This window comes from Pelodiscus sinensis, chromosome 1 (assembly GCF_052426305.1).
Source record: "Pelodiscus sinensis isolate ZL-2025 chromosome 1, ASM5242630v1, whole genome shotgun sequence".
In the NCBI taxonomy this organism is placed as follows: Eukaryota; Metazoa; Chordata; order Testudines; family Trionychidae; genus Pelodiscus; species Pelodiscus sinensis.
The window spans coordinates 241,493,727-241,507,311 of record NC_143052.1 but is presented as its reverse complement, the minus strand read 5'-3'; the positions used below and the strand labels follow the sequence as shown (position 1 = coordinate 241,507,311).

Genomic DNA, 13,585 nt, shown 5'->3' with positions numbered 1-13,585 from the left:
TTCCAACCAAACCCCTTGGTTCGAAATAACGTTATTCCTCATATTTTGTTAGTAATGTTAGTTCGAACCAAGGGGTTTGGTTCGAACTAACGCGCTCCGGCGTGCACTTCCTGGTTCGGATCAGCTGTTGAGTGGAGTAACGCACTGGCGAGATCATGCTAATGAAGCGTGGGATATTTAAATCCCCGCTTCATTAGCAATTTCGCTCGCCTTCATTTGCATGTCTAGCTCGAACTAGGGAGCAAATGTAGACATACCCCTATTGAACAACACATGGATTGTGGTCTACCTGTGTGGTCCACTGTGCTGGGGAATGGTTGCTTAAAATTGCTCTTCTGTCAGAAACAGGGGTTGGGTATGAAGTGGTTTCTTGTTCACTAGCTGGACTACTGTATGCTACCAGGCATTACGGCAGATTATCTTCTACAAAAGAGATGTTTGCCATCTCCTAACATCCCTGCAAAGACCTACCTGTACAACTGTGGCGAATGCAGTTCAGCAGAGAAAACTAGCAGGTTATGCTTAATTTACAAAAGCTGTGAGTGGGTGAATTAAATGCCCCTTGGAGAAGTTAAACATGCAGAAAACCAGTTACTTAACAGACTGAGTTACTTTTTTCAAGGTTCACACACATTAATTAGCACGGGATGTGTATTATTTACAAAATGGTCTTCTGAACCCTGTACTTGGGTGCTATACTCGCTGGTGCAATAGATTACAGCTGTTATCTAGTCTATTCAGTAAATGGGAATTAAACTTCGATTAGAAGGACACACTTTTCAGAAATAAAACACTTTTAATTGGCAGGTAGAACACACATTACAGGTCATTAGTATTTTATAAACAGAATATTAAGTTACAAATACAGGTTAAAATTGCGAGTAAAATGGCAGCTAACAGCTTGGAGTCCAAAATTTATGTTCTGCAACACTTCTATTTCCCTTCCCCCACTCTCTCTGATGACAATGAATAACATGACGACCATCTACTGTGATTCTGATATACAGCATGTTCACATAGAACAAAGAAATCCCATTCCTAACACCACCACTAACAGAGAATTTCAGACTAAGTCAGTCATCTTATATGACCAAATGCAATGATGAGGACACTGCTGAAGATTTATTTGGTAACACTTTAGGAAAAGATACAAATATCTTCACATTAAAAAACCGAAGTTGAATATTTTCTGATCTAATTCAACTGAAAAAACAATACCAAGCTCTGCCACAGAGCTTCTGTGTAATCTCAGCCATATGCTTATCGAGGAGAGTTATGGCATAACCCAATTAACCAACACACAGAGAGATATATTTTATATTTTGCAGGATCTTTAATTCCCCTCCTCAACAACTTTTGTTGATATTAGTGAGATACATACTTCATTTCACTTGTGCTACACTCAGAATGCCTTAATACACATAAAAAAACTATTTAATGTACTAAAGCTTGAATCATTTTCAGCAAACTTTTATTTAAATATATTTTTTAAAAATTTAAAAACTTTCCAAAAAGCCAAGTGGTGCCAGGACAGCATAGATTTCAGGGTTTAAACTTTATTCAGTAGAAAGCCATCTACAAAGAGCTATGCTTGGGTCTCATTCTGATTTTGAAAAATGGTACTGCTTTTTCATTGCAGCAAGGGGAGTGCTTAGAGCTCTGTGCCTGACAGCTGAAATATACCAAGTTGTTTAACCTCCTCTTAAAATACCAAGCATTGTTGTATCATGTTGGTCCTAGGATATTAAAGATGGGGGAGTAGCGGTAACATCTTTGATTGGACCAACTTTTGTTGGTGAGGGAGCCAAGCTCTTAAGCTTACTGAGGTTACGTCTAGACGACACTTCTCTGTTGACAGAGAGATGTAGATTAGGCATGTCAAAATTGCTAATGAAGCAGAGATTTAAATATCCACGCTTCATTAGCATAAACATGGCTGCCGCTTTTTTGACATGGAGCTTTTTAGAAAAAAAAAGGCAGTCTAGACGCGGATCTGTTGAAAAATAAACCCTTTTTTGACAGATCCCGTATTCCTCAAAAAATGACATTTACAGGATCTGTCGAAAAAGGGTTTATTTTTCGACAGATCTGCGTCTACACTGCTGGGTTTTTTTCCAAAAAAGCTCCGTGTTGAAAAAAAGCGGCCATGTTTATGCTAATGAAGTGCGGGATATTTAAATCCCTGCTTCAGTAGCAGTTTTGACATGCCTAATCTACATCTCTGTCGACAGAGAGGTATAGTCTAGACACAGCCCCAGAGTTCTTCCTCAAGTCTGGGAAATGTAAACTGGAAAGCTCGTCTCTCCCACCAACAGAAGAAGTTGATCCAATAAAATATATCACCTCTTCTACTTTGTCTCTCTAATTTCCTTAAAATGGTACTTCAGAAATAGCCATTCAAATCTTATTGTGATTAGACTGTGTATCAAATTCATGCCAATGCTATATGTTTTCTTTCACATACTGTAATTCATTTTAGTTAACTTCATTACGGAACCAAGGTTTCATAGTGAAAACAAAAGTCCACTGAAGGTTTTGTAGAAACAACACCGTATCTCAAAAATGTCAAGAGTACCATTCAGATCTGGATTGCAATTAAAAACTGTGAATCCTTAACAGAAATTATGCTGCTGTAAAAACAAAAGGCCTAATCCTCGACTAGCTCTTGATAATACAAGCTACAATGTGGGAGACTACACTAAAAAAAGGGGGCTTTTTTACCATTTCCTTTTTTAAGGTAGGCATTAAAGCAAAGTGTTGCTAAGCTTTCCCTAATATAGCATGCAAATGTGTGACATACAATAATGAGGAACAAAACAAAACAAAACAACCAACCAACCAAAAAAAAAAAAAACCCCAACACAAATAAACAGTAACAAACAATTCTAGAAAATACTGCCCCTCCTCCAACAGTCTGCTTGGTTTCAGCAATGTGAGGAATTGCCAGATGTCACGATAAAGTCCACACATCTTGATCATTGAACTGATCACTAGATTCCAAGAAACCAAAGCAAATTTAAAACCATACACACACACACACACACACACACACCAGCTGCCTAAAAGGCAGAGTTCAGCCATCTGTTGATAAACAGATGAATAAAGTGCATAGCAACTATCTTAACAGTTCTTGAAGAGAGAACAACACACTTAGCAAGTCCCAAAGTTTGTAAGCTTGACACTTTGTATCTACATTTTGCTACATGCGGCTTCCCTTTGATTAAGTTTTTAAGCTTGTTGCTTCATTGATTTGACCCTTCAGCACCATCTTTGATCTCCTTCACACTTTAAATGGAATGTGCTGAGATTTCAGATTGTTGCCTGATGTAACTCTGGAAACTCTTGTCCCCTATAGGATGTTCCCTAAAGAGGGAGGGAAAAAGTTGGTGGAACTGTTATATTTATATTTTATTGCTTGTTGGAATAAAATGATCTGACAATAGTTATATTGCAACAAAAACCATAAAAGCAAATATTTACTAGAACAGAGGTAAGTCAATTTCAGTTGTAGTTGTGTATCTGAGTTGAACTAGGGGAATTAATGGGGAATTTCTGTTTCAGTGGGTCTTTTTTAAACATCAAGTATATCCAGAGCTTTGAATGAGCACTCTTTTTTATATTCAGTATAAATCAAAATAAATGGATGTAACAGACTGCACTAATATTTTAACTGAACTCTATATAATCTTCAGGTCTAAACAGAGGCATTTTTCTGACACGTAGCTCACGTTTTATGCGCATGTATTCCTTTTTTCATAATAGTCTTGGCTATAAAGTTTCCACTTTACATACTTTTTACCACTGTCACTATTTTGTCAAAAGAAAGCATTTTACAAATTACTTAAAAATTGTTCCAAGCAGACTAAGCCTACATCAACTTCTTACACTGGTTGCATTTGTAGGATTTTTCCTACTTTATTGTTTTGAAAACCAGAATATAACCAAATCAAATTATGTTTTACAGAGCTATTGAACAACCTATACTTACTGGCTTCCATATTTTGTCTTCTTGAATTTATCCCTCTTATACTGAGCATGTTCTTGCTCTAAAGTTACAACACCTTCTATGATCTGCTTTAGTGTTTTATACGTCTCCTTTGGGTCATCAATGATAAATGTTGAATACTCTTCTTGTTCAGGCCCATCATATACAGATTTGCTACCACAAGCCTCTATGAAAACAAATAAAAGAAGTAGGACAGGTACACTGTAAAAAATAGTTTAATTAGGGTCACATAAGCCAACCACTGTCACTTTATTGAAAATTAGTAACTAATTATCAGAAAATTATTATCTTGCTTCTTAATCAATAGTACTTCTAAATGAAAGCCTGACTTTAGGCACAAGAGCTGTTCTTCCTCATTTTGCACAAAAAGCCCCTCTTGCACAAGAGCTGTTCTTCCTCATTTTTTCAGGAAGAACGGCTCTTGTGCAAGAGGGGGTTTTTGCGCAAAAGAAGTGGGTTGTGCCCATGAAAGCTCATGATACCATCTAAATTTTTTGTTAGTCTCTAAAGTGCTGCACGACTATTTGTTGTTTCTTAAAGTTTTTCCAGGCACAGACTAACTCGGCTACCCCCTTAAACTTACAAATTGTATGACATTCTGCAGAAGTGCTGTAAAAAGGATAACAGCAATCTGAAGCAAATCAGAGCCTCAATAACATCTGCCTAGACTAAGAGCATTCTAAAAATGTGAGAAATTACTACACTCAATATATATCAATATACTTTCTATGCTATAAGAAGGTTTTGTTGGCCATGTGATTAGGACACTTCAAAATATGTGTTTCCTGCTTATATTAATAAATCAAATGCCTCGTAGCATGGCCTACTTTCATGTCACAATGGGGCTCACACTAGAAATAGGAAGAGTGAATATTTTAATCTGTTTCTGTTTTTCACTGGTTTTCTAGGATTTCTTCTTTTCAATATTAGTTTCCCATTTACCTCTCCTTGCTGAGATGGCTGTGTCAAAGCAGGGTTTTTCAAATACTGAGACAAGGTACTGTTTCTGGGCAATGATGATTCAAAATTGGAGGGAAGACAAGCAGAGAGCAGCAACTCAAAGTGGAAGGGGGATCTTAAGTTTGTAAATGCATAGTGAACAGAAATGGATTTAAGTACGCTAATTTGCCAATTGAGAGCATGCAAATTATGCTCTGTGCCTATTACTACTCTGGGGTTAAGACCATATTTCAAACAACTGTATAACATGCAGAGAATCTGTTAGGTCTCTTCCACTGTGTTTACAAAAAATAAGTTACCTAACCTTTCACAGCAGCAATAAAAAGTTAAATGATGATCACAGTGTAATGTTAGTGTGTGTCTGCATAGTTGGGCAACAGATATTAGGAGCATAACATTATGTTCTTATTTTGAGAAGTGGTGAAATGATACTTCTTCATACCGACCTTGCATTTTCTCCAATTTTGGCATATACAAATTGAAAAGGGAGTAGATGCGTTCAGTCTCTCTATCTCCATCAATGTCTAGTTGTATATTTGCAGGAAGGCCTCTGTACAACATCAAAAAGGGAGGCAGAGATAGTATCATGCTATGTCAGCTTGGCTTTAACAATCTTTTTTACATCATGGGAGCAACACTGAAGTCCTAATATCATGAACATGGAAGCGTGAATCATTTTCAGATTTATATGCAAGCATTAAAAGCAAGGTTTTGCTAAACTTTCTTCATTCCTGTAAATGTGTGGCAAATCATACAGTAACTCTACAAACCTAATGGGTACAGAAGTTTGTATCATTTCCTTGTTTGAAAGTATTCAAGAAAGGGTGCTAGTCAGTGTTCCCTCTAAATTGCGGGGCAGTCCTGCCTAGTCAGACGCTCAGGGCTCCATGCATGGAGCTGACTGACTGGATCACCTGTGAAGCTGCATTTCCTTACAGTTTAGAGGGAACACTAGTGCTAGTCTGAGCATTCTGGATCTGGAAGCTTCCTGTTTTGCCACACAGCAGGTCAGGGTGATGCCACTTTAAACAACCGTGTTGCCTATCCAACACGCCTAAGCTTTAACTCAGAAAAGAAGATATTTAAAGATACTGTGGGGATTAATTAATGTGATACAGGCAGACAGATATAGTGAGAGCTAACTAAGGCTATGTCTACACTTCACTCCTCTTCCGGGAAAAGCTACACAAATTGTGAACTGCAATTTGCGTAGCTTTTTCTGCTTCTTTTTTTCAGAAGAGGCTTTTCCGACATTTGGCTCATCCATCTACAACTGTTCCCTTTTTCAGAACATCCCTTCTTCCTTGTAAAATGAGATTTACAGGGATGCCGAAAAAGCGTGTCTGCTCTTCTGAAAAAGATTTCGGAAGAGCAGATGCATTTCCCGGACGTGGCAGAGTTTTTCTGGGATACCTCCAGTATCCCGGGAAAACTCAGCAGCGTAGACATACACATAAGTCTCTGACTATTCAACTCTTGACCTCTTGAGGATATGTCTACACTGCACACTAAGTTCAAGATCTGGCACAGGCTCCATTCCGGAAGGCCACAGAGGGTACGTCTACACTGTAACAAAAGACCTGTGTCAGGGACACTACTAGCCCAGGTCAGCTGAATTAGGTTTGCAGGGCTAAAAATGGCAATTTAGACATTCAGGCTGAAGTCCAGCTCTGAAACACTGTGAAAGGGATGGGTTCTCAGAGTCTGGGTTCCAGCCCAAGTCTGAATGTTTATACTGCAGTTTTTAGCCCTGTAGTCTGAACCAAAGTCAGTTGACCCAGGGATTGCCTGTCACAAATATTACCTATTGAGAGGCTACACATACTTAACATGCAGAATTTAAAATAAGCAGTGTCCTACCAATCCTTACCCAGTGCAAGGCGTACAGCCAGGAGTATTATCTGCACTGGCCTTACAGCACAGCCAGTGTCCATTAAGGTATGCGGAAGGGTGGTAGACTGTGAGACGTTTCTTGTTGCACTGGCTAACTTTAGTAAGTATGTCAATCCAGTCCTTGGCCTCGACACAGTTATTTGCCTGGATGTAAAGGACTCTCTCAGGCTGAATCACCTGGAACATCTGAAAACAAGGAAAAAAGCCACAGAGTGAACCACCGATTTAATTTAAAAGAATACCAAGGAAAGGAGGGAGTTTTAACAGCGTAAACCTCTAGTATATTAGAAGGGACGGTCTACTCAGTGAATTCTTAGAGGAAACAGGAAAAGGCCCTAGACCAAAAGATGGCTCTAAAAGCAGTAAGAAATACTGTAAAACACAAATGGATCTGTAAATTGAAAGATTAACTATTTCTTTATAAATAAAACCTACTGTGTTGTGCAACAGGTTAGTTCTACTCCTTCATAATTTGCTTACTGAGGAACACAGTGATAAGTCAGTGATCAGTCAGATTCCAGGATTCAATTTTAGTAATGTTGCAGCTTTAAGTTTTGGAAGGCTGACAGAAAAAACAAATGCAGGGCTGAAAGGAAATGCTATTTGTAGGGGGAAGGGGAAGAACTGAGTTTGGGGATCAGCTGTCATGCTTATTTTGCTTTCACTGAGACACAATTAACTTTTAGAACATATTTAATTTTCTTTCCCTTTTATAACCTCCTGCACACAATAAATATAACCACTAATACTAGTAATAAAGTAACAGAGTGCAGGGGTGTGTTAAGGGCTCAAATCCTTACAATGTTTACATCGTGTTAATGGTTATGCACTCCAAATCATAACTGGGATCCATTGTATAGATGATGTATGAATGTTTATGAAGACACAATCTAAACCCCAAACAACATGCAATCAAAGAAACCACAACTATTATCAATCCTTTTCTCTGCTCTTCCTTCCTCTTGAAAAGGTAACATTTCAAACATAATCCCTTTGTCAGATAAATTGATACCTGAAAATCTGCTGTGGTTAAAGTTACTGAGATAACAGCAAATACTGAAAAGAAAGATCAAGTACTTGAAGTTCGTATAACTTTTCTAAATATTTAGTTGTTAATTGGTTTTTCCCCTATCATGTTTAGCTAAGTTCCCCCAAAATTAAAATCTGCACATTATTGTTTGTATGTGACTTTGTATATGGTTAAGTATTATTCCCATCTGACTGTGTCCTCATGGTTATTGATGTTTTTTTGTATAAACTCACCTTTCTGAATTACAAACACAGAGATCATTATCCCAGATTTTACACCAACTGGATCAGGGATAGGAAACAGTATTTTAAAAGAAGTTCACTTCAATACATGGCATCATGACACCCTGCTCCCTAGGGTTTGTATTTTTGGAAACTGGGAATACCTCTTCTATTTCACAAGTGAACTTCTTGATTTAAATTAAATTTTCACCAAAAGGAAAGAAAGGGGAAGAAAGGCTGCAGCTGGCATTTTTTCCTGTGTTAAGTATTTCACTGATACCAGACTCTAAATAAAAAGGTGTGAACTTCCATGTTTAATTCAGGGCTACATGAAAGTGAATTGTAACACACTGTTTAGCTAAACAATGGAACAGATTTATAAGGGATATATGGTCATGCAATGGAAAACCAATATAAGTGACCTAATGTATGGAAACTGTTACTGAAACACCAACAGTTAAGCCAAGAATTTCAAGTAACTGAAAGATCTTTCAATTTTCAAACAATACCTAACACAGCATTTGTTCTTTAAGAAATGTTCTGCAAAAACCAGAGAATTACTTGTAGAACAATTCTCTGCTCAAGGATCCTTAAGACTACTTGATAGAAGAGAGAGACTGACTGGGCTTTCCGTGTCTCTACCTGGTGCTGGCATCCATCACACATTATGAAACTTTCTAGGAATGATAAAAATGATATTTGGTGCAAGATGACAGGAGGATGAACACAGATGTTAAGACAATTTATAATCGCTATGGATCTTTAAACATACTTTGTTTTTAATATGGAGAATCCACATCAGCTGCATCGGCAGCAGGGTTTTAGAATTCTGCCCATATCTTTATATTCTAATTCTACAATCTAAGACAGAAATTCTCTGATATTGAAAAACAAACAATCAACCAGCAGCAAGCCTCATCTAGTGAGGAGGTGGGAAATGGAATATTCTATCATTTCTGGGAGAAACTTGGAGGAATTTTATGTTGAAATATGTTCAGAGATCTGCATTTTCTCTGCCAAAAGGAATGTTTGGCTTCAAAGCAAGGTTTTATTCTGAAAGCTATGTAATGGTTGCATCTTTTGGTTTTTATTCAACAAATATAGAATTGATTATGCACAGAGGAGGTACCCTAAGAAATGGTGAGCTGCAGCCTACTGCATCATGTTACAGACAAACTGCTCTGTGCTACGGTTATCATATTACAGACAGATACATGCCACTGAGTTAAGCGTAGGATCTCACTTTGCTGTACCAATCAGTAAAAACACCATCATAGGACTGGCATTCGGTCTAAGCCTGAACATGACCCGCCCTAGTCCTCAGAGCCTGTGTAATTTAGGAAGTAGAAGGATCATATGATATAGAATCTGGAAGTCATAAAAATTTATGAATAAAACCCATTTTAAATAGATAAATGTGTAGATAATTATCTGTATCAACAGATAAATACATATTTAATTTTATATCTCAGATCTTTTCAGTGGGATTCATGATATCTGTAGTAGCTGACTTTTAGAGGAAGAAGAGGATGAAAAAGTACCCTGACACCACTTACATTCCTATATTTCTAAAAGCAGTTTCTGTACGACGGATGATATAGATCAAATACTTAAAAGCATGCTCTGGTACTCCACTCTAGAGAAATCCTGTCATCCTGCACACATGACCATTCAACAATTATATCACACTATCAAACTTATATGGTGTAAAAGTTACTTGGCATGTGCATGTGATCAATCACACCTCTCTTTCCCATACATTCTGTACCAGATACATACATGCTGTGACAATATGCTCATTGATAGAGTATTGCAAGATAATGTGCTCATTGGTAAACATTCATTCATTCCCAAGGATCAGACCTAGAGCTGATGAGAAGGGCAGAGATTCAGTTGCTTTACTTGAGGTCAAATATCTAGAGTCCAGTCAGCTGATCAGCAGTGAGTGGATAGTACTGTGTGCTGAAGATAACTAAATCTGGATTCAGCTGACCAGGCCAAGTTAAAAATCTCAATGGACTTCACTTTTGGACACCAATGCTATTAGGTACAGCTGTGGCTGTAAGTCTTCCAGTGGAAATCCAACACGAGTTACAAAAGGGAAACAGGAGATTTGAAGATGACCTACTTACATTTTTCATTTTAAAGGACTCCTCCTCCAATTTCTCCACTGCAAGAATGTTTTCTATTGGAATGCTACATAGTGGGTGATCACCTGCAATAAACAATTGAAAAAGCATTTAAGCATCACTTCACCTTCTGTTCTTATTCAAAGCTCTGATTTGATTTCTGTGAAAAAAAGAGTTTAGTGTGACATCAAGAAAACTTGTTTTACGAACATGCTGTCAAGGTCTCAATATTACCTTAATTTCATTTCTGCTTTTAGCTTCAAAATGGGCCACCACCAAACCTTCCCAAAAATCACCTATTCAGGCTATCTGGGAAAGTTGCAGACAGGAGATTTTCCCTCAAGAGTTAGCAAAAAAAGGGAATCCTCCCTGTTGGCTCAGGTGATTAAGAAAGGTGGGCATGATGTAGATATGTTTAAGAGAGTTAACTGATCTAAAAGTGAATGAAATCTGAAAGTGCTCCCTCACCAAACACATGCAACAGAAGTAATAGTTGCTATTCTCTACTCAACCAAAAAAACAATTTAATAGGAAACTCCTGAAATAATAATTAATTAGTACTTTTTATCTAATATTAAAGATTTTACTTATGAACAAATTTTTGAAAGTTCAAAGCATGTACTTAAATCCCAGTGCATTTCAGTTAGTAGTGCAAATGTTATAAATTTAATGAAAGCCTCTAAAGAGAGACTCCATTTCTGGAATCCAATTGATAAGTGATAATGAATGTAAGAATAAGATAATTAATTAATTCAATACAAATGGGCATGAATGTGTCTGAGAATAATGAGGCAACTAATAAAACGCAAGACTTCAGGACTTTCATGTAAGTGGTAATTTTGATATTAATCTTATTAAAACAATAAATTTTATCCACCTGATATAACAACACAATGAAATATCAAGCACTAAAAAGTGAGACAGTTCCAAAAGTTGCAGTTGGATTTCCTCTACAATACTAAGTCTGCACAGTGACCATATGTAGTGTTTTCTCTGGGACTCATTTGAAATGTGGGCTATAATGTGTTATTTATAGTTATTAATGTAAACCATGAAGTATGCAGTTACAACCACAGCTCCCTGGAACTGCCTCACTTTTGAGTGCTTTATACAATATTCCAAATCTTAACAATAAATTAATGCTAAGATATCAATTTCTGGGATTTGGCCTTATCCCATACAAACCCAAACCCATCTTAAGATTAATACCGTGTTCTTCCTTCTCAGCCCATGTGATACACAAGTGTACATGCACACAACAGTGTATGTTAATTACTGATAGGGGACTGTAGAGATTTAGTCCATAATCACACTCCAGTAAGCATGTGGTTTAATTCATATCAAAGCATACCAATTCTCTCTCAAATGATTAGTACCAAGAATACACAGAACGAAAAAAAAAGCCACATACTTTTAAAAGACATCCATTAAAAATACTCCACTCAGGTATTTTTCTATGTATTGAATTTTCTGCAGTTACAGATTTACAGAAATTCATCTCAGAGGAGTAGCCACAGGTTAGTCTCTGAGCGGTCGACAAAGGCTTCCCTTGTCGACTGTGGTGCATCTAGACTGCCCCGGTGTGCCGGACAGAGCTGGCCCGAGCCATTTTGGCGCCCTGGGTCCGGGCGTGCGGTGCCGCTTCCAGGGCGCACGGCACATGTGCACACCGGCCACGGACGCTGGCACGGGGCCCGTCCGCTGGGACGCTTGGCGCATGTGCGGCTGGTCACAGCCACTGATGCGCAAGCCCAGGGCCTGCCCCTGGGGCGCACGGCGCATGCGCTGCGCTGCCCTGCCCGGCCAGCGCTGCTGGCGCACGCGCCGGGCAGTGCAGGGCCCCACAGCTGTTGGGGCAAGGGTGCTGCTGTTCGGTGCTGGAGGCGCAGGGCGCACGGCTCCTGATGGCAGCTGTAAGGATGCCGCACGCCCCTTACAGCTGCCATCAGGCGCTCCCCATGGGTTGATGCCCTGGGCAGCTGCCCGGCTCGCCCATGCCTCCGTCCGGCCCTGGTGCCAGATCAGCTGATCGTTGGCACAGCCTGGCAGCCATTTTGATGTAAATGAAGTGGCGATTATTTTAATCGCCGCTTCATTTTGCTATGTCTAGTAAACTCATCTACATGGCTCCGTCGACAGAGCCACGTAGTCTAGACATACCCTAAGGTGCCACAGGACTGCACATTGTTTTTACAGAAATTAGGTTTTTATTGTAAAGTACATTATCAAGGAGCTCCTTCTGTTCTCTTAGACGCTTCTGTATGCTTAACCCATTGTTTTATTAGTGAAAAGTTAGAAAACAGAAAAAGCAAACCTTTGTTACCTTTGCTTTTCTGATACGTAAATTCATGGTTAGTCAGGCGAAACCATCTTTTCTTGAAGTTTTTCATACCAAATCGTTTCCTTCCTTGTGCTCTTTTGATCATAAACCTACCGTAAACAGAAAAGCGTTGTTATATTTACTCTTTCAATTTCAATACCAAGTTGTCAAACTCCAGGGCTACACTACAAGGTTTTTGCGCAAAAACCGGCAGAGCATCCACACCTCAAGTGCGCTTTTGTGCAAGTAAATCGGCAGAAAAGAAGGCTTTGGGTGGTACAGTTATTCCTCTCCCCATGAGGAATAACTCCTTTTTGCAGAAGAGTTCTTGCACAAAAAGGCAAGTGTGGATGCTCCGCAGGGGTTTCTTGTGCAAGAAAAAGCACAGGTACTCTGATGGCTATCAGAGAATGTCAATCAGAGCTTTCTTGTGCAAGAGTGTCCATGCAGTGTGCATGCAATCTTGCGCAAAAGCACATTGCTTTTGCGATGCGCTTTGAGGTCTGGACGCGCTTTTGTGCAAGAAGTTTTTGCGGAAGAACTCTTCCACACAAGGCTTCTTGTGCAAAAACCCTGCAGTGTAGACGAAGCCCAAGAGAACATATTGAATACTTTCTAATACTAGATTCCTCTCTAGGCTACAACCTAACCAGTTGACTACAATCTACAAGCTGTATCACACCCTGCATCTATACTAGGAAAACAATGAAACTTAGCTTGTTTGTAATTGCTACAATTAACCTAACTTTTTTTCCCAGTCAAGACAGAGTCTAAGAGGCATGATTTTCAACCTCTAAAAAAGATGTAACAAAACCTCTTTATTACAAGAACTGTCTTATGTGATTTAATCACACATATTCTGTGAATAAATAAAATCTTCAATGTCCTGGAATGCCATTTTCAACTAACCAAATGATGTGGCAGTTAAAAAAATACAGATTTTTATCAAAACATAAACTGGTCGGTCAAAAGCCACTGCCACTAGTAATTTTGAATTTTTCATTTATTGATTTGTTTGTACTCTCA

The 13,585-nt window shown here is 38.6% G+C and overlaps 1 protein-coding gene across 2 annotated transcripts in view; it reads right to left on the bottom strand.

Annotated features, from left to right (window-relative positions):
• Positions 1-776: 776 nt before the first annotated feature.
• RASA3 (RAS p21 protein activator 3) overlaps positions 777-13,585 on the bottom strand; it is a 173,520-nt gene continuing 160,711 nt past the window's right edge. For both annotated transcript variants that reach the window (XM_025186286.3, XM_075918255.2), the window contains exons 19-24: positions 12,563-12,669; positions 10,243-10,325; positions 6,837-7,045; positions 5,413-5,516; positions 3,989-4,172; positions 777-3,363 (exon numbers count right to left, since the gene is read on the bottom strand). In XM_025186286.3, the coding sequence (XP_025042071.2) occupies positions 3,288-3,363; positions 3,989-4,172; positions 5,413-5,516; positions 6,837-7,045; positions 10,243-10,325; positions 12,563-12,669 (763 nt within the window). In that variant the 3' untranslated portion in view covers positions 777-3,287. The remainder of the gene's footprint in view (positions 3,364-3,988; positions 4,173-5,412; positions 5,517-6,836; positions 7,046-10,242; positions 10,326-12,562; positions 12,670-13,585) is intronic.